The 22,229-nt window shown below is 37.3% G+C and overlaps 1 protein-coding gene across 1 annotated transcript in view; it reads right to left on the bottom strand.

The window, feature by feature from the left end:
- Positions 1 to 17,910, bottom strand: part of LOC135698120 (organic cation transporter protein) — a 110,923-nt gene extending 93,013 nt beyond the window's left edge. The window contains exon 1 of the mRNA XM_065217996.1: positions 17,007 to 17,910. Coding sequence (XP_065074068.1) covers positions 17,007 to 17,476 — 470 coding nt within the window. The 5' untranslated portion in view covers positions 17,477 to 17,910. The remainder of the gene's footprint in view (positions 1 to 17,006) is intronic.
- Positions 17,911 to 22,229: the final 4,319 nt, after the last annotated feature.

Below are 22,229 nucleotides of genomic sequence, written 5' to 3'. Positions count from 1 at the left end.
CCCCTGCCATCAGATTTTGTACAGCCACCTTGTCCACCTTCTTCGCCGCAGAAAGCCAGTTTGCCTTGAACTGCTGCTCGCCCTTAGCAGTTTTTTGGTCTTCTTTAGGTTCCGCTTGACAATAGCCCAGTATTTCTCAATTGGGCGGAGCTCTGGCGTGTTGGGAGGGTTCTTGTCCTTGGGAACCACCTGCACGTTGTTGGCGGCGTACCACTCCATGGCCTTTTTACCGTAATGGCAAGATGCCAAATCCGGCCAAAACAGTACGGAACAACCGTGTTTCTTCAGGAAAGGCAGCAGACGTTTATTCAAACACTCTTTCACGTAAATTTCTTGGTTGACAGTCCCGGAAGCTATGAAAATGCTGCTTTTCAAGCCACAGGTACAGATGGCTTGCCAAACCAGATATTTCTTTGCGAACTTTGACAGTTTCATGTGCTTGAAAACATCTGCTACCTTTCCCCTTCCTTTTGCCGTATAAAACTCCTGTCCCGGAAGCTGCTTGTAGTCGGCTTTGACGTAGGTTTCGTCGTCCATTACCACGCAGTCAAACTTCGTCAGCATCGTCGTGTACAGCCTCCGGGATCGCGCTTTGGCCGTCGTATTTTGTTTATCATCGCGATTTGGAGTCACTACCTTCTTGTAAGTCGATAGTCCGGCTCGTTTTTTGGCTCGATGCACGGTTGTAGACGATACACCCAGCTTATTTGCGGCATCTCGGAGAGAGAGGTTAGGGTTTCGCTTGAAACTACCGGCAACTCTCTTTGTCGTCTCAGCGGCTTTCGGTTTTCGATTTCCCCCCGATCCAGACTTCCTGGCTGTCGACAAACGTTCCCCAAACACTTTAATTACATTTGTAACGGTTGATTTGGCAACTTTTAGCGATTTTGCCAATTTTGCGTGCGAGTAGCTCGGATTTTCGCGATGCGCGAGCAAAATTTTGATACGCTGCTCTTCTTGCTTGGACGGCATTTTGACAACTGAAGAGTGAATTCCAAAATCAAAATAGGAGCAACATTCTACACACACACACCTTCAAAATGAGGGGTGTTCAGGTTTTTTAAATTCAAAATTGAAAGAAATACGTCAAGTTGATATTGACCAAATTTTGACCGTATCACCCTTTAGTAAGTCCACAAATTTAAAAGACGTAATATTTTCCTTATATTCAAGCAGGTTTTTGAGGAAAATCGATGAAAATTTTAATTTTCTACTATTTTAAGAGAAATCTTACTCAAGTTTGAGTTAGTCTCATCGGCCGTGTATGACGCGTAACGATGGGATAACTGCCACTTCAACAGACGAACTGGAAAAAACATACAGGTAAGCTCTTTTATAACCTCACAATCGGCTCTGAGATCTGTTCTCTCGATAGTCATATCATGCAAGCACGTGATTGGTTGATTTTGGCTAAAAATTTTGACCAATTTTCAATAGTTTACAACTGATGAATTACTATAACCTTTACATCAAATAAATTTTACATCAAATATGAATCAAGTGGTGTAAAAAGAAATTAAATCCATCAATAAATGGCCAAATTATAAGCGTTTAAAACCGTAGTCCTTTGTCAAAAAAATCTCCTAGATTTGAGATCAATTTGTTATCTTCACAAATCAAAATCCTTTTATTTCTGACTTGAAGTAGCCAAGCTTGTAGACTTGGAGACATACTTCAAGTCTCCGCGTACATCGTCCGGGTTAGGCAAAAGATGTGCGTCTAACTTTAAAAACTGTCTCGCATTAATGGCCCTTCGGTCATTTTCAACTTCTATTCAATTTTCATACTGCCGTGCTCTAACGGAACTATCCACCTACCCTCTTCTAAAGATCATTCTCTATCTAATAAATTATCACACTAAAGCTTCATGTTAGCATTTCCAACCAACCCCCCATTAAATGAAACTTATTTCGTAGCTCGATATATTTTTTTCAAATTTTGTATGCTAAAACATCAACTAAAGTTACAAAATTTTCCAAAATTCACATTGAATATTCATGACTGATTTTCTCATAATTGGGTCGGCCAAATTTTGAAATGGTAGTAGTAGTATAAAACCTGGTGGAAAAATTTAGAAAATATTTTAAATCAATAAAATACTGATTCAAGTCATCGATCATACGTTTGTCGAGTATTAGGACAAGACACTGAAGAAGTCTGCACATTTTAGACGAAACACGCGTTCTATCAAGGATAAGCGATTAAGGTATCTTTACGTAGGTATTCCACTAAGGCACCCACATTCAACAAATTTTTTTAGCTCAAGAATTTGTAATGTCTTCAATGTCTGAGTCTCTGAGCAGGGAGATAGGGATCTTGGGAAAACTTTTCAGTTACAGAGTGTTCCAATGATCTAAGGTCAACTCTATATTTCTCGATGTTCTGTTCTCAATATTCCTCCCTTTCTCGGTGATTTGAGCAGATTCTTCAGATTCTCATAAATTAGTCTGGAAAAAAATGTCGATGGAAAAATTTAGTTCGATAGTTTTTTCTCCGTTTGAAATACAGTAACCCCTCCATATATGCGGTAGGTGATACCGTCCTCAATCCGCTATTTTTCGGCTGTCCTTCAACCAATTGAGCTGATTTTATTTGGATAACTAGTTTATGGTTGACACTAATCACATACAAGAGTCAGCGTAATTGGTTGACAGCCGAGAAACAGTGGTGGGTGGACGGTACCACCCACCGCATATATGGAGGGGTTACTGTATGCGATCGAGTTAAGCTTTGGATACGGGATAAAAAATACAATTTATGAAACCGAAGTGCTTCTAAAATCGTACTACAGCTTTTGACCTAATTACTTATCAAATGACCCACCTAAATGAATACTCACCCCAAAAAAAATCCGTTCCCATATTCGTGAACGAGAGTCGTGATCTATGGTCCATGGTGTAAATTTGCTTCTACGCGCGGTCCGTGAACTATAACTTTACGGCTGCTGTTCACGGATATGGGAACGGATTTTTTTCCCGGGTACCTACGTTCAATTCAAACCGCTCCGAACCATCCGACGGAGATTATAAACTACAATGGCACCAACACCCGTCATAGGAAAGCCTCTACTCTCTATATTTGGCCATCCATCCAAAAAAGCCGGCGTCAAAATTTCACCGACTAGTAAACCAAAGAACTGGTGGCAGGCAACATCAAATTTTGGACTTCAATCACTTTAAATCGCATTCACGCTCCGGCAAAGAAAGATTGCTGGACGGTTGTGCCTTCTTTGGTAGTTAAGCGAACAACGTTACATTCAAAATCATCCGCAACATTACTTTGCAATATGAAACTAGTTTAATCCAGTCATAGCTCCTAAATCTCCAACCTTTTCATGTGGATCAGAAGTTCCATTAACTCTCCATTTGGTTCTATTTATCCGACAGTCACGATTTGCGGAAACACGAAACCAAAAATCACAAAACATCAAAAATTCTCCTGACAGGTCTGACGAAGCATGACGTCAGAAGCCTTGCCCTCAGACTGGGTACGCTTAACAATGGTTTGACTTCGACCAACCTACCCCACAAAGGGATACCTGACTGACCACTGAATGATCGTGAGTCTGGTTCGAATGGAAGTTCCAATGACCTGCAAAAATTAATGAGCGCTCTTTCCTGGCCAGCCTGTTTCGTGACCTTCCTTATCTTACTAATGGTTGAAAATCAAACCCGAAATTCACAACTAGTTTGACGTCATAAAAGCAGTCCAGATCTACTTGAACTGTTAATACAAGTTACGTTGCAACGCAGGGGGGAATGCATCAACTCAATGCCTCACTCGGATTGAGACTGGTCAGCAGCCCGTCCGTCCTCGTCAAGGCGCTGGAGGCCATTCTCGATTATGAAGCGGTGTGCAGCGCGCGTTGCGGGAAATGTAATTGTATCAAAACTACAGCTAATTACACACATGTAGTTGCTTAGTTTAACATACCAAGACGACGCCATCATCGCCGTTAATGACAACAGCATGTATGCATGTGCTCGGATATGTTGTCGGTGTATATTTTTTGTTCCACCGATGGAGGTGCGATCGCACATAAGCCGTACCAGGTCGCATCATTATTTATTGTGGGCTGGTAGTGGATACCTAGGATTGCAAAAATTTGCTATTCAAAACTGCTGCTGCACGAGACTCGCCATAGCCCGCTTGGCCAATAAATTTTCAAGTTCAACTCGTGGCTATTCGCTCAAGTGTACGCTACAGCTATGGATGTCCGAGAAGGTGGCGCTTTTTTTTCTGACGAACCATGAAGAAGCGTGAGGTGATTCGACGAAAACAAATTCGCAACAATAAACCAACGGAATAACAATGCATGGTGTCGATCGAGCTGTCTGTCGCACTACTGGGCAAATGAATTTTATTGAATGGAAACTGCTAATCGGATTATATTAGACGGGATGATTATCGGAAACTGCTGAATAATGGTGCATATAATTATTTTTTTTTTCTGAAGAAATCGCGTTTTATTTTAAATAAATGATTACTTTTCAAAGTGAACCGCTTCTCAAATTTGATGGTTGCCGCTCTACTTGCTAAATATTTGCTACGTGCTTTGTATTTCAAGTGAAAGTGAGGAAAAATTAACTCCCCACCTTTTCCTTTCGTTATGTTTTTCGTATACCTCCCTCCAGAGATGGATCACTCTTTTGGGACTTTTTCATTAATTTTTAATGTAGAATGCTTACGTTAAATCCAATTGAATTTTCAGTTAACCCATCTTAAAACAGTTTAGTGATATTATTCTCCCTATTAAAATTCGAAATATCCGCACCGTAGAGCCACCTTCTGTGTTTTCACTGAAGGTACACTTGGGAGCGCTCTCGAGTGTAGCTTCAGTGAAAACACAGAGTGTGGCTCTACGGTGCGAATATTTTGAATTTTGATAGGGAGATTAATATCACTAAACTATCTTTTTTAAGATGGGTTAATTGCAAATTCAATCAAGCATTCTATATCAAAAAGTAATGAAAAAGTCCCAAAAGAGTGATCCATCACTGCCTCCCTCCCATCTTAGAGCGTCACGTACTTAATGGTTGCTCCATTCTATATAATGGCTCTTATAAACTCAATGCATGCTGAGTTTTCCGAATCCAGTTAGAACTGCAGAACAAGCACTACAGCAAGCAGGACTCATTGTCAGGTTCAATTGAAAATTATACCAGCAACCATCCACTATCAAAGTGACATTATTCGGATGGCTAATAATTTCGATTTACTTCGTCATCATCTTCAGTTGAGAAACACTTGAAGTCATTCGCGATTTGAGGTGTGTTTGGGGCTTTTAAATCTTTAATCACGTTTCTCCTTAGTTAAGGCCTAAATCACGATTTGAGGGGTGTTTTGGAGTTCGAAAACTCTAATTGCATTTATCATCTTAATTAAGGCATATATCTTGAATTTGGGAGTGTTTGGGGGTTCGAAACCTTTTAGTAAAGCATACACGACGGAGTTATAGCACGGAAGACTAATATCCGATGACATATAATTAAGTTACTGACACTACATTTAATTAATATTCTTAATGAGAGCTCCCAGAAACGATTCTGCAGGGGTTTTACTCCCGCTAGAACTTCTAGGCTTGTTTTGTGTGTTGAATGCATACAGCCAATGGCAATACGTAAAAAACGATATTGAATGCGTTCCAATTTAATTAGGTGGTTTTTTCTTGCTGAGAGGAAGCAAAAAGAGCCGTACTCAAGAACTGAAAGAATAGTCGTTTTATACAGTTTAATTAGGTCTTCCTGGTGAGCACCCCACCATGTCCCGGAAATTGATCGTAGAAAGTTGATCCTTTGTTGACACTTTTGTTTCAAATACTTAGTGTGGGCACCCCAAGCGCATTTGAATCAAACCAGACTCCAAAGTATTTGAAGGTTAAAGATCGGGTAACTTCTCTGCCCAAAATATTTAGACGCAGTTGGGTTGGAAACCGCTTGCTTGTAAACACTACCAATTCAGTGAATTTTGTTAAAACAATGAACAATGAATTATAGGCTCTGTAAAGCTAACGCGATTGAACCTACGAAATATATATAAAAAACTTTAATAAGGCTTAAATCGCAATTTGAGGGGTGTTTAGGGGTTCCAACTTGCGTTTATCTCCTCAATTAAGCCCTTAATCACGATTTTTGTTTCCTTAATTAAGGTCTAAATCACGATTTGAGGGTTGTTTGCTGGTTCGAAATCTTTAAGTTTATCTCCTCAATTAGGACTTAAATTGTGATTTGAGGTGATTTTTGGGGGTTTCAAATCTTTAATCGCATTTATCTCCTTAATTAAGCCTTAAATCACTATTTGAAGGGTTCTAAATCTCAAACCCTGTTTATCTTCTTAATTAAGGCATAAATCGTGGGTTTTAGGGGGTTCAAACTATTTAATCACGTTTATATCCTTAATTATGGCCGAAATCTGAATTTTATTTCCTTAATTTAGTCTTAAATCGCGATTTGAGGGGTCTCTGGGGGTTCAAAATCTTTAATCGCATTTATCTCCTTAATTAAGGTCTAAATCGCGGTTTGAGGGGTGTTTGGGGATTCTAAATCTTTAATCGCTTTTATTTCCCAATTAAGGCCTCTTTGATTAAACCTTAACTCAAGTTTTGAGGTTAGAATCTTTAATTGCGTTAATCTTCTTAATTAAGGCCTAAATCAAATTAATTAAGGCCTAAAATTTGACGAGTGTTTAATACCCCCTACATACTATGGCTTATATCACGTAATATAGGCTGTCTTGCAATGAGCACTCATACATCTAGTTTTCACTGGAACTCCTATGTATGAGTGCTCATTGCAAGACAGCCTGTATTGTACGAAGTATAAAGGTATATATGAGGGGTGCCAAATCTCTTATCACGTTTATATTTTTTATTAAGGTCGTGATCGCGATCATTTATCTCCTTAGTTAAGCCATAAATCGCGATTTTAAGGGGTGTTTGGTGGATCCAAATCTTTAATCGCGTTTATGTCCTAGTCCTTAATTAAAGCCTAACTAGCGATTTGAGGGCTGTTTTGGGGTTCTAAATCCTAATCATATATCTCCTTAATTAAGGCTTAAACCACGATTGAGGGGTGTTTAATAGTTTAAAATTTGAATCGTGATTTTAGGCGATTTGGAGTTTAAAATCCTCAATTAAGGTTCCACAAAGGGACACTAAGATTGTTAGGTGGTGGGGTTGTGATGAGTCAGGCTTTTTTTTACGCAAGTGCGATATGTTCTTAATATAATCGGTACAATAAACTCAATAGATCACACAGTGTTGAGCTTGGCTCTTGACTGATTGGAGTGAATAAACAGTTTGCTAAGAAAGCAAACTATGAAAATGATATGGAAGAATAGTAAATCAATTCTAATTATCGTGCAGCTTTAGTGGCTAGATCATGGTATGAATTGTTGAGTTTTTGTTTTTTTTTCATTAAGGGGGTATTCCCAATCTTTTGCCTTTTTTCGGCCTGTTTTTCAATTATTTTTTTTTTTCGAGGAAAATGAATAGTAATGCGCCTAACTCTTTGGGATTCTTGTTTATTGAACATTAAAGTTTACAAATAAATTTTTTTTTGACATAAAAAAAGACATTATTGACGTCACAAAATGGCGGCAAACAGACCCCTGTTCGCCGCAAACGCCTGGACGGGCAAAGACTTTTCTCTGGAACGGCTTCATCTGAAACAGATTTCGTGATGAAATTAATAATCTGCATAAGATTCTCTGGAGCTTCTCCCGTTGGCAGCAAAATCTTGCAAATTAACAAAATGGCGGCCATATGAAAAAACCCGCTTTTTTGCAGCTTTAAGGTGCTTCAAACAATGTTAAATGTTAATATTTTTGGCTGAAAGTGGGAGAAGCTCCAAAGAATTTAATAAGGAACAAAATGCGCAAAGATTCAAGTCAATATCTCTTATAGTTTCTGAGAAAAATCTTCGCCCGATAAAAAAAATGTGGTTTCGAGAAAAACGCGTTTAAAGTTTTGACTTTAGTTAAAACCATTTTGGGGGCTCTTACCATTAGTCAGCTATGCCTGGACACCGAATTCGCTGATCGGAAAACGGCTTGGGGGGATGAAAGTATATAGTCTAAAGTACAAAAAAAAGTGCAAAAAAAAATTTGATTGTTTGAAAAAAAAGATCGGGAAAACCCCCTTAATTTGTTTTCCGTCAATCTTGTTTTTCATTCCAATGCTCGGACGCCAGAGAGGCAGATCCTATCTATTAACCGATAGTGATAATAGTGGGACATGGCTATTTGCGATGAACTATTGGGTGTAGCATTTCCATGTCTTTAAGAATGTTTCTTCATTTATAGAGTACTGAACATTTTTGATTAAGGGGGGTATACACTAGGATAAAAAAAGATAACTTTTTTATGTCTTGTTGAAGATGATGAACATCTATGAAAACATTGTAGATGAAGTCATTTTAAGAAACTTTGTCTAAGACGTCAATTTTCTATCTCTCAAGTAGACGAAGTTACAGGGTGAAAATTGAGTACAAACGCTGGTACCCCCTTAAAAACCGTTTTTTACCATAACTTTTTAGTTTGAATTTTCAATTTTTTTTTTCAATGTTCTACAAAGTTGTAAGTGCTCTTAAAATGCACATTTTTGATGCACGAAAAAAACAGTTATCTCTTAATGTAAAGAATTTACATACTTATTTATAATTTTTCAACACCAACTTTAAAGAGGTGTATCTTGCATGTTAGCAGGTACTAGCTAACCTCAACGTTATTTTGATCAGCATCTCTACTCTACTGTTACATATATAATTTATAGGGGGATCCAAGGGGATGCCTAATGAATTTTCTAATAAAGTACCTCAATGTTTTGTTACGTTTTGCTGTTTTCATGACCATTTTTCCAAGTATGTACATTAGAGTGGGTTACAGCTTCGACAAAGTAGTTTGGTTTAATATTCTCAATCCAAGTCCGAGTTTTGGTGAAATGAGGAATATTTGGATTTTTTGGTAAGCATTTCAATAGGATCGTTCCATTTCCCATACAAAATTTAAAATTCTCTCGCAAATCGGGATTACTACCAAATCTGTTCAAATTTTTGTCCAGTTGTTGGGGACCAATGAATTGTTGGATCCCCCTTTGAATTTTATATGTAACAGTAGAGTAGAAGATGCTGAATAAAACAACGTTGATATTAGCTGCTAATACTTACTAACCTGCAAGATACACCCCTGACAGATAACTTTAAAAAAGGATTAAAAGAGACTTAAATCCTTAAAACAAAGAGATCTCGCATAACATTTGAAAAGGGTCTATCCTCGTTGATCGATTCTCTTCATCGACTTTCTCATGGTTTACTACGGCTACATAAACGAATTTCTCGCTAAGCTCGCAGCAGAGTTCGACAGAAGATGATGTTAGCTTGCGCCTGAAACAACACACTCAATGGAAAATTCATTTGCAGTCGGGTTATTCGCGAAAGAGAAAATCGATGAAGAGAATCGATCAACAATGATAGGCCCTTTTCTCGTGTTGCGCGAGAGATAGCGATTTGTTTCTTGTAGCAAAAATGTGCAATTTTGAAGCACTTACAACTTTGTAGAACATTAAAAAAAATTGAAAAATTCAAACTAAAAAGTTAAGGTAAAAAACGGTTTTGTAAGGGGGTACTACCGTTTGTACGCCATTTTCACCCTATAACTTCGTCCATTTGAGAGATGAAAAATCGACGTCTTCTGCAAAGTTTCTCAAAACGACTTCATCTACAATTTTTCCAAAAATGATCATAAATTTATAAAAATAAAGTTTTTTTTTTGATTTTAGTATACCTCCTAGCGAAAAATTTTACAACTGCAATAAAGTAATTGAAGAAAGATTCTAGAAGACAACAAAATGCTACACTCAATAGTTTCGTCGCAAATGGCCATGTCCTTCTTTTTTGATTTCGTCCCACTGTGCGGTGCCGACTGGAATTGAACCCAAGCCCTTTGAGGTGAAAGGTACCACTAAACTACCAGCATCACTATTTGGTGAGTTCAATTCAGTTTAAAATCGATCAAACGTGATCTGCAGCTTGATTGAAACATGATTCATTTTTAGAGGGTACATAAATATAGCGATCGCGATCGAACATGCAGACTTTGAACTTGACAGATCATATTTTAATGATAATCCTCCTCAACAAGATGTCACGGCGGTTCGGGTTGGGTTTATTTTCAACCAGCATCTCACTTAACTAAGACAAAAAGGCGAGAGTTATATGCAAAAGGGACACACTTGTGTGCCATATGGTAAAGAACCCTAATCAATAGTGAAAATAAATGATCAGATGCTTTACGTTTTGTTTTTTACTGTACATACTAGTGTGTCCGGCGTTGCTCCGGATTCAATATAAGCTTGAGTTTATGCGCCGATTCAAAAAAGCATGCTATATTTTTCTGTTTAAATTGTATGGAAGCCTCCCCATTACAGAGAGGGGAGGGCTATCGAACCATCATAAGAACCTTTCACGGCCCCAAAAACTCCTGCATACAATTTTTCACGCCGGTCGGTTCAGTAGTTTCCAAGTCTGTAAGGGTCAGGCAGACAGACAGAAATTCATTTTAATATATATAGATTGTACAAACATTACTCATATCCCAAGTAACATTGAATGTGTTTTAAAGCATTCTTCAAGTCAACTTGTCAACAAAATTAATACTTAGGATGCTGGGATTTTGTTTAAATAATATGTCAATAAATGCAAAGAAGACTAATTGAAATCAATAAAGACAAAGAATAAAGAAAAAGGCGCCATCTTAACAACGCCAAAATAGTTTTAAAAGACCAAAGTCGCCAAAATGACCTGAAAATTGCCAACAAAATCTTTAAAGCTAGAAAATGGCACTGTCAATGATAACACTAGTTTACAAAACAACATAAAAAGTGTGAACTTTAGTGGTTGACCAACGTTTCTAATGCAAAATCCTACGCTGAATTCAATGCCGTGGTCAGAAAAAAATAAAGTAGAGCCATTTTTGAGATATACAAAAATTTTGATTTTTTGAATTTTGGACAAAAGTACGATTACTAAAATGTCAATATCTTTGGAACTAGAGCACTAATTTTAAATCTTTTTTTATGAAAATGAAGCTAAATAAATTTGCTATCGTTCACTAGAATATTATGTCTTGATTAAAAATTTAATTTTGAAGTCATTTAAAAATTTACAGCATTTTTTTTTTATTTTTCCTGCGAATTTTTCATAAAATCTTGTTTTAATCAACATTTTTAATGGGATAAAAAGATTCAAAAAATCATTCCATAATTTTTTCTTAAAGTGCATTAAAAACTGGAGAAAATGAGCCTTTAATGGATGAAATCGGTTGGAAATTGTTGAATATTATGTCTTGATAAAAATTTAATTTTGAAGTCATTTAAAAATTTACAGCATTTTTTTTTATTTTTCCTGCGAATTTTCCATAAAAATCTTGTTTTAATCAACATTTTTAATGAGATAAAAAGATTCAAAAAATCATTCCATAATTTATTCTTAAAGTGCATTAAAAACTGGAGAAGCGCCCTCTGTTGAATCGACCGTTACAAAAAGTGAGGAGGAATTCAAGGAGGAATGCGAGGAAGACTTCGAGGTGGAATTGGAAAGAAACCCAAAACTGTTTACACAATCCGAATTTAATGATTTGGTCCGAGATCTCGACTTATCGAAGGAGAAATCCGAATTGCTGGCATCACGCTTGAAAGAACACAACATGCTGAGCAAGGAGGTCAAAATTTCTTATCACAGGAATCGTCACAAGAAATTTGACAAATATTATTCTACAAAGGACAAGGCATGTTTTTGCCATGACGTAAACGGCTTGTTTGAAGAGTTTGGTGAGTTGTCACAACCTTTTTAGGAAATTTCAGAAGCCCAGATTATGAGGAAGCCGTCGATGAATTGCTCAAAAATTATGAGAAAATAGGTATAAATCAAAAATATTGTGTTTGTTACATATAATTAATTTCAAATCCTTTTATTTCACTGAACACAGGTGTGAATATGTCTTTGAAGATACATTTCCTACATTCTCACATGGATTTTTTCCCGGAAAATCTTGGTGACGAGAGTGATGAGCACGGCGAACGTTTTCACCAACAAATGAAGATGATGGAACGTCGTTACCAAGGGTTTTGGGATGAAGCAATGATGGGTGACTATTGTTGGTTTCTGATTCGAGAAACAAGTTCAAAACATCGAAGACAAAGTCATTCGATTCTCAATCATTTTTAATAAAACCTTAATAAATTTCTTTTGTATCAACTCGGTTTTAAATCCTGATATGCCTTAATCAAATTGATATGTAGAGAAAAGAATCTCCCATGAAAACTTTACATGCGATTTGGATGCTTACAACGACACCTAGAAAAGGAACTCTAAAGCTGTTGTATTTCAGCAACATTTTTAAGTGTTTTACAAAAATGCTCATAACTTCGACAATTTCCAACCGATTTCATCCATTAAAGGCTCATTTTCTCCGGTTTTGAATGGACTTTAAGAATAAATTATGGAATGATTTTTTGAATCTTTTTATCCCATTAAAAATGTTGATTAAAACAAGATTTTTATGGAAAATTCGCAGGAAAAATAAAAAAAATGCTGTAAATTTTTAAATGACTTCAAAATTAAATTTTTAATTAAGACATAATATTCTAGTGAACGATAGCAAATTTATTTAGCTTCATTTTCATAAAAAAATATTTAAAATTGGTGCACTAGTTCCAAAGATATTGACATTTTAGTAATCGTACTTTTGTCCAAAATTCAAAAAATCAAAATTTTTGTATATCTCAAAAATGGCTCTACTTTAATTTTTTCTGACCACGGCATTGAATTCAGCGTTGAATTTTGCATTGGAAATGATCATCACCTTACAGTGTTCAAAAATGCTGTAAACTAGTGTAATTTGACCATCCAAAATGCCTTAAAACAATGGTAAAATAAAATCGTCAACACCATTGAGTTAAGCTAAAAAAATTAAATAAACTCAAAAATATTGAACAAGGACATTTTTTTTTAAACTTAAGTTTTTAAGTTTCTTTTAATTTTTGCTCAAAATTACTTAAAAAAATGTGAATATTTTCCCTATACTTTGTCGTAGCCGCTATTTCAATTAGAAATGACGTTTCCGTGCTACGATTTATTGAAAAATGTCGAATACTCCATTTTGTAAACAAACCTTGTAAGGCTATTTTGTAGTGAACCTAAGTCCACCAACGCAAACCAACAAAATGAACAGGTAGGGAAAATTCTTTTCTACCCGATTGTGTTTTATGTTTGCGAATGTAGGTTTCGGTTCGCGAGAAAATGGCCTCACGGGGTTTGCTTACAAAATAGAGCTGAGGCCTTTTGAATTGTTGATCTAGAATTTCAGGATTCAAAATGACCGAAATTCAGCACAAATCTGAATGATTGCCAATAACAAACAATTATACAAAAGAAAAAAATAGTAGTACAAAATTGAATAAAGAAAAAATCTATGTAATGACCTTAGCATCATCTGAGCTGAGACTTATTAATTCAAGGTGTAAAATAGGTAGTCAATTGACAATTATGTTTATGAAGAATTCGAAAAGTCATTGTTGATAATCAAATACAGCGACATATCGATTTTGACAACATTGCTTCATCAATTTTACCAAAATCGAGACCTTTTTAGACGTGTCACAATTGAGTGTTAAATGGCTTAATGCTACCAAGTGAATTCTTGAGAAAAACTTTTGAAAAAACGCTACTTTAAATATTTACAGGAAATTTTAATTTCTGTTCTGTTAAATCGAATAGATTTTTTTCGATTTGTGCTAAAAAAAACATAAATTTATCCACATATGGTGAGATCTGACCTTTCTTACTAATAAAAACTGGTCACTTCGCTAGCGATACCCAGAACATGTCCAGATGTGGCCAGTGTGAACCTGAGCACTCCAAATGACTACCATTGAACTAGTTTATCAATTTCCATGTGTATCTCAATCGCATGATCGATTTTGACCAAAGTCAGAAACTGGCCACTTCCCCGGGGGTACCCGGAATATAACCAGATGTGTCCAGTATGATCCTGGGCATTCCAAATGTCTTTTATTGAACTGGTTTTTGAATTCTCATGTGATACAATGTATCGCATGATGGATTTTGAGCCTAGTCAGAAACTGGCCACTTCCTTCTGGCTTTCCCGGAGCATGCCTGAATGTGGCCACTGTGGTTCTTTGTACTTCAAATTTCTTTCATTGAAGTGGTTTTTGAATTCTCATGTATCACATGACAGGTAAGGTTTAAGGTATCACATGACAGATTTTGAGCCTAGTCAGAAATTGGCCACATCCTCGGGTGTACCTAGAATATAACCAACGTGGTCCTGGGCACTTCCAATAACTACCATTGAACTATTTTTTTTTTAAATTCTCATGTAATTTGATGTGTCACAAGATGGGTTGTATTCGTTTAAGATTGGATTTATTCTCATGGCCCATACAATGTATGAACATGTTCCGGCCATATCTTCGGATCCAGTAAACCGATTCTAACGAGTCACAATATTGTGTTACACACGCACACCAACGTACACACTCACACACACAGATATTTTCCGATCTCGTCGATCTGAGTCGAATGGTATATGACACTTGGGCCTGGGATCGAAAGTCGGTTTTCCATCGGTATACCCTTCTCTGAAGAAAGGCGTTAGCGTTAGACGTTAGTTAATTTAAAAATGCTCCCTAGCGACCTTTTGAAATGAAGCATACTTTTTGAATAAAATCAGAAAATTAAAATTTTTGTGTTGTCGAAAACGAATACCACGTTGCCAAAATCGAGATTCATCTGTAATTCAATAAAATTACAAATGTTTTAAATGATTTATCAAAGACTTCCAAGACTGTTAGCTATTACAATAAAGTCAACTCTGAGCTGTACGATTCTCTTCGGGCTCGAGGTAGACAACCTAATGTTCCAGTCCGGGATATTTTGGTTGGGCACGATTTGGTGTTTATGAAACTCATATATGTTTTCTTGAACAATATTGATTAACTTTGTGTTTAGCTTGTATTTAGTGTGCGTGAGTTTTTTTTTTAATTTTTGTTTTGTAATAATTGTATAATTACACTGTTGGTATAAAGTTGGATAAGAATGAGTTCATGTTTTAGCAATAGTGAAATATTTGTATAGTAAATCATATTTCAAATCTCCATCTCCTTCTCTCCATACATAAAATTGTAAATCTCCACTAATCTCGAGACAACCGCGAGTATTCAGTTCAATTCTTGTAACTGATGATAACGCGAATGATAACTTGACTCTGTAAAGTTTATTCGATTGAGTCTGTACAAATAAATTAATCTAAAAAAAAACAAATACAGTCAACTCTCCATAACTCGATATTGAAGAGACCATAATTTAAGAATAATCCCGAATTTGGCCCTTTTTATCCACATTAATTCAAAAAATGGTGCAAGAACCCATTTACGGTTAATCATAAAAATCGAATTATTGAAAACCAGGGACACTTAAAAATTAACAAAAATCGTAGAACAACAACGATTGGTCAAATTTCTTAACTTGTATGCTTTTTTTGTAATTTTTGCACAGAAAACGATTTTTGAAGAAAAGAAGATCAAAAATTTAACCAAAAGTTGTTGAACGATTTTCGTAAGTTTTAAGTGTCTAAGGTTTTCAATATTTGAAAAGTTTGCAATTTTTATAAGCTTTAAAAAAAATCAAAAATTTTGAGCAAAGGCATTTTTGTTACTTAAGTTTTTTACACTTTTGTTTGATTATTATTATTATTTTTCAAAATTAAATAAAGAAAACTGTGTATATTTTTCCTATAAAAAAATACTTTTCCGTAAGGCTATCAGCCGTCATTTCAATTTGAAGTGACGTTTCCATGCTACGATTTATTGAAAAATTTCAAATAGGCTATTCTGGAAAAAAAATGCAAGATTCAAAATGGCCGAATTTTAGAAGAAATTTTAATGATTTGATTGCCAATAGCAAACATTTATGAAAACATTCATGCAAATCGGAGGACGAGTCTGATCAATTCGTCATTTGGCGTGGAACTGCTTAATACACGACTGTATTGTGAACGGGATAGGAAAAGTAATATACCAAAGTTATGACAAAAAATCGAAACTCAGTGAAAAAATAAGATAAGTTTTACCAATTTTGAAAAAGTCCTTGTAGTCATTAAATTGCGATATGTTATTTTTTTTATAAATTAAATCTTAAAACAAAATTTGAGTTAAAACAACCGTCAAGTAATTTCAAACTTGAAGAAAAAAACAGGATTTATGAGATGCGAGGAACGCTTCACACATGATTTCAGATTATTCGTTATTGGCAACATCATCTGATTAGCACCATTGTGGTACAAATGAAATTTTCACACCAAATTTAAACAATTTTTGGATTTTGTATCCTCTGAAAGCATGCAGTTTCAAATAGCACAGCAATCCAATCACTTTTCATCATTTTTGTCACTATAAAAAACGGTCATTGCTCCACAATATCCGTACATCGCAAGAGAAGACTTTAATTAATTATAAAAAAAACCTTAACCCAAACATTTGAAATCATTCCAAGCCATCAACCAATTTTGCGCCACCGATACAACCCACATGTCCGAACAAAAAAATCAGCCGAAAACAGAACCTTGAAAATAATACTTTTCCTAGATAGCTCCACCGAACGCCTTCCTATACTCATTTTTCATTGTTTTTGGACGTGTGTTGTAGCACAATCAAAAGTGGCAATTCTATGGACCGATCGAAATCCGTTAAACACACGACGAAAATGTGCTTTGTGAGCTTGTTGGGCTGCCGATTCGCACGTTCAACAACAACTTCTTAGCTACTAACATTTTCAAAAAGCCAGTGTGCAGCCATCCATCGCCGAAGGCTTGATGGTTGCTGCGGATGTTACAACTACTACCGATATGAATAGATATGTACGTATGATTCGAACTGGCTGGTACGCTAATACTTGTAAGGTTGCGCTTGTTCAATAAGTAGTCGGACTCACCTTTCTTCCACGGACAAGTGTTCTAGCTCGGGAACCCAGCACCAGTGCTCTTCGGGCACGATCGTGATGAAGATTTGCGAAAAGTACACAAATGCCACAAAGAACGCGAACGGGATCATGAGCAGAAAGAGGATCTTCTGGTAGCGTCCAAATTCACCTACGTGCGGCAGAAGATCGTCAAAGTCAACGATTGGTTTCTCCTGGACACCCGTCGGTGCACCGCCACCAGAGTTCGAGCCTGTGTTCTTGGCATTCTTCTTATCCTTCAGCTCTAGTTCCTTTGTTTGCTGGTCATTTTTGCTGTCGGATTGCGCCGGACAGTCCGACACGAAACCATTGTTGATGAACCCGTTCAGTTTGAGGTTGTGGTTCAGGTTTCCCAAGCTGCTAGCATTGTTCAACGATCCAGGCATGTCTTGTTCTTCTCCAGCGTGCACCACTGGGATACTCTCCTGGGGCTTTGGCGTCATGGTGTATAAGTAATTATGTACTTCTTCTCTTTTATCGATTGTTTCAATGTTAGGTACTATTTGTCGCTTTCAATTGCAGTAATCACTTGCGCTTTACACTGACACTGATTTCTTAACACACTGATCACCCAGGATTTATCGATTGAAATTATTTTACAATTCCTGGCTTGAACACATGTTGCTTTGACTGAAAATGCACCGTTTGAAACTTTTTTGCAAGTAAAACACCGATGGCTACTTTTCGTTCCACTCTCCAGGAGGACGCAAGCACCAGTTTCCCTGTTCTTCTCAAAAAAGAACTCAACGGTCCTAAACTACAGATCGCACTAGATTGAAGTCCTCCGCCGCCGATCACATCAATATATAAAGTCTAGGAGGCAGGGAATGTACGATCACGCGCGCCCGGCAGCTTCAGGAGAGCAAATCTTGCCTACGGAGATTTTCTCCCATCACACAGCATCCATTCGCGCGCGCTTGTGAGAAGCAAGAAATAGGTGACACATTCACAGGAACAAAGCCTCGCGCGCGCTGCTGAGAGCGCTCACCGACGAGAATCCGAGATCACTCTCACCGTCAGAACTCCGAGAAAAACGCGCAAAGAGAGTGGGGGACTCCAGGATTCTCGGGCACACTCTCAGAAGGATACACTCGCTCTTCCCGAACAATTCACCTTGGAAAATAAAAAACAAGCACCGATCGTTTCCACCTCGTCGCACAACAACGTTACGCTGAAGATTGCCGCGCGTTCATACTTCTTCACTCGCCCCTGCACCGATCGATACTGGTTATTAGTTCGTGTTGTTTTTACCAGCTTCGTTGGAAAATTGCTACTTTTAGCTGTGCTTGGCTACCCACCAACACCGACGCCTCCGCAGTACCTAGAAGCGATCATACCTTCTCTATCGGTAATAAGACGACGACGGTTGGTAACCCACGTGCAGACGCTCTCAAACTTCTCTCACGAAAGTTTCCTTCTCCATTCTCGCTCCTGCTCAAAGCGAGAAAATTTCCTCCAAAGCTTCAAGATATCTCTATCGTATCACCACCGAGCAAATTGAGCTTTTTACCGAGCTGCTTTGGGTAGGTAGGTAATTAGATTATCGAAGTGGTTTTACGAGTTGCTATTCAGCGTCTGCGAGGATCAGTTCATCTATCGAGATAGTAGTGCACGTGTTGCAATTTGATGAAGAGCTTGTTTTATTTTGTGTTGTAGATGGATCAGAGCGCGGTGAAGATCGCCAAAAATTATTTGACCTTTGGATTGAAGATGAGTCTGCAGATTAGGAAAATCTGGTTTCGAGGGTAGAGTGATTCATATGCAGACTTGCCCCTCATTGCATTGTGTGGAGATGACTAACAAATTTACTAATAATGGATTAAACATTGTGTGACGTTTTTCAATGAGAAACTATTCACAATTTACAAGGAAGCGCTCTAACTAAGTATTTAATCCTTTCGTAGCTATATTTTTGTTTACAAATTCTAAATACGGCTCCATCAGAGATTTACTTTATCAAAAAATCACTCACAAATTACAAAATTCACCAAAAAATGTGTTTTGGGTTGCTCTAGGCTAGTCTCATTAGACTTTAATCTTGAAAATTTATTGTACTCTGTGATCTAAAAAAATATAAGTAGTAGCCCAGGTAACAATTTAATGCTTAACAAGTGTTGTTCAATCGATTTTGATTCAGCCTTAGTTTGAATAATTGTTGTACATAGACCACGTTAACCTTTGTTCAGCCTTTAAACATCTAAATCTGGTGATTTTATTCAGTTAACAGTTCAATAAATTATAAGCTTTTTAATTAATTAAATAACAGTATTTCCCAACCCTTGTCCAGCCTTCTAGTTTTATTTCGAAAAAAAATAATAATAGAAGACCGCTTCATATCTTGTATATTTTTATGGGACTGCAACAAAGTGCTGACTAATTGGATTTACATATTTATATTGTTATTATAAGTCTAAAAATTACCTTTTCATTTCGAGATTCGAACCGGCAGTCGCTGATTCACAGACATAAATTATACCTACTGGACCACTTAAGCATATGTGTGGAAAAAGGTATGATCATTAACTTGAAATACGTCGAATTTAAGTTGAATAACAGCACCCGGAAGAGTATTATACAGCAATGCAGAATTCAGAATTGTAAATAACATCTGGTAACAGTATGTTTTACCAGTACTGTTTCTCTCATTTTCAAGTGTAGTTAACACAATGTGGACAAGCGATTTATTTCGATAGTCATGTGGAAGCTATTTTAGTGCCATAATAGAGTTATATTTTTGGAATTCTGTCTGAAAATTCAGTACAGAAATACAAATTTTAATACTTCCGGCGTCATCGCAGCCCACTTCTACCGGTAGCTATTCCTAAAAAGCTCATCTACCTTATCTCTACTGCTGCCGCTGCTTGGGATTAGAAAGATAGGCAGTGAATTTAGAAGAACAAAAATGCAGGAAATGCAACGAGTGACACCGACTACATTTAACAAATCAGGCTATCAAAATATTTGTAGTGCATTGCTGATTTGTGGAGTAGTGTTAAACTCAAATAAGGCTTACTCAATCTTTAGATCAGCTAACTTATTGAGGTTGAATTATGGGGATACAATTAGCTTTATGCACTACTAATCAACTATATATTCAGCCTGCTGTTAATCAGCTTTGTAGACCTTAAATCAACCAATAATCAGGTTCTTCCTCGTCAGCTATAATTGTTACTTGGGATATTTCTTAGATAATATGTATGTTTTTTTTTTTAAATCCAATATCCATAAATCCGATTTTCCAAAATCTTGAACTTACTTCATACTCTGAGATTTTGTGCGGTTTTTCTCAAATTCATATATCAAAGTCTCACAATAATATAAATACAATTTATATTTTTGTTGAGCTCCACAGCACCGCACCGAATTTTGTAATTTTGAAATTTTTGTTAGATTTGACATCAGTAATAAAGTTTTTTCGGAATCTTCGATATTTTCCTGACTCCTGATATTTCTAGTCTGGAATTCCAACCATTGCAAATGTTTCACCACCATTATTAAAAGAAAATCTTAGTCCAGCCTTAAGGATCAATTTACTTTGATTTTTTTTTTCTAAAATGCATCAAGGTCTTAAGTCTTAGTCAAATTTTCATTTTAATTTTGCAGCGTTGGTGGGGCAATGGGAGTGCAAGTCAATCCAAAGCCGAGGATAAAGGACGGGTAATGGCTGAATAGTCTATGCGGACCACTTGAACGCCATGGGAAAAGGAAGGGATTGAAGAGGCCGGTTATTGGGGGGTTTTGAGGAAATGACACATAGTGATGCTAAATGTAAAGAAACCGAAAATCCAGCTCCCACTAATTCATCCTTTCACATAAAGGGTGTCCACGATGAAATTGCCACACACAAAATTGATTCGCAAAATTCGAGTTTTCATCCGATTGCCATCAAATTTTCAGGGATTGAGAAATAACTATTAAACTTCATTTTACCATTTTACTCGTATTTTATTTACAGGCCATACGCAAATGCCCGCACCTTGGCCTTAACCCCGGCCATAAGATTCTGCACAACCTGTGAATCAACCGTTTTTTGCATGTAAACCCATACTTTCTTCAGTTCCTCGACTGTCTTCACTACCTTAGGTCATTTAAGAAGGTGCTGCTTCATAATCGCCCAGTACTTCTCGATGGGGCGGAGCTCCGGAGTGTTGGGAGGGTTGAACATTTTCGGCACGAAATTGACCTTATTGTCCGCATACCACTTCAGCACGTCCTTGGAGTAGTGGCATGAGGTCATATCCGGCCAGAAGATTGTTGGGACGTTGTGGGCCTTCAGGAGAGGAAGCAGCCGCTTCTGGAGGCACTCTTTTATGTACACCTGTCCGTTCATCGTGTCCTGGGTCACGAAAGGTGCACTCCGCTTCCCGCACGTGCAGATGGCTTGCCAAACCAGGAATTTCTTCGCAAATTTGGACATCTTCTGAGTGCGGACATGCTCCGGAACGCTGAACTTATCCTTGGCCGTGAAAAACAGGTTGCCGGGGATCTGTTTGAAGTCGGCCTTCACATATGTTTCGTCGTCCATGATGCAGCATTCAACTTTCGTCAGCATGTTGAGGTACAACTTCCTGGCACGGGTTTTGGCGGACTTGTTCTGCTTCTCGTCGCGATTAGGGGCCTTTTGTACCTTGAACGTTCGAAGCCCAGCCTTAGTTTTGGCCTTCTGGACAAAACTTTGGCTTAGGTGCAGCTTCTTAGCCACATCCCTAACGGAGGCGTTCGGATTTCGGTTGAAGGCCCCAACTACGCGGTTGTGATTTTTGGTGTTGTACGGAATACTTTTTCCTTCACTTCTGGGCTTCCGATCGGTGGTCAACCGTTCCTCGAACCGCCTAATCACTCGCGACACCGTGGAATTCGCAATTCCCAACGTTTTAGCGATGGAACGATGCGAGAGATCCTTGTTCTCGTGATGAATGCGCATGTTCTTTCGACTCCATTTCCGCGAGTTTTGATCACAGGACTTTGCAGGATGTAAATAATGCACTATGAACTAAATCCACCCAAATTTTCATTAAATTCTACCCAACGGTTAAAAAGTTAGAGCAATTTCATAGTGTGGCAATTTCATCGTGGACACCCTTTATACACCAAATTGATATTTTAAAGCAATAATCAAAATAAACAGACAATACATGAAAATGCTAGTTGCCAGTTGCTTTAAAGGCTAGTTGCCTCCCTAAGCGGACCCTCCGC

This window comes from Ochlerotatus camptorhynchus, unplaced genomic scaffold (assembly GCF_037179485.1).
Source record: "Ochlerotatus camptorhynchus isolate MF236.1 unplaced genomic scaffold, CSIRO-AGI_Acam_v1.1 ptg000082l, whole genome shotgun sequence".
NCBI classification, from domain to species: domain Eukaryota; kingdom Metazoa; phylum Arthropoda; class Insecta; order Diptera; family Culicidae; genus Ochlerotatus; species Ochlerotatus camptorhynchus.
The sequence above is the reverse complement of the archived record's forward strand: the minus strand, read 5'-3'. Positions and strand labels throughout refer to the sequence as shown.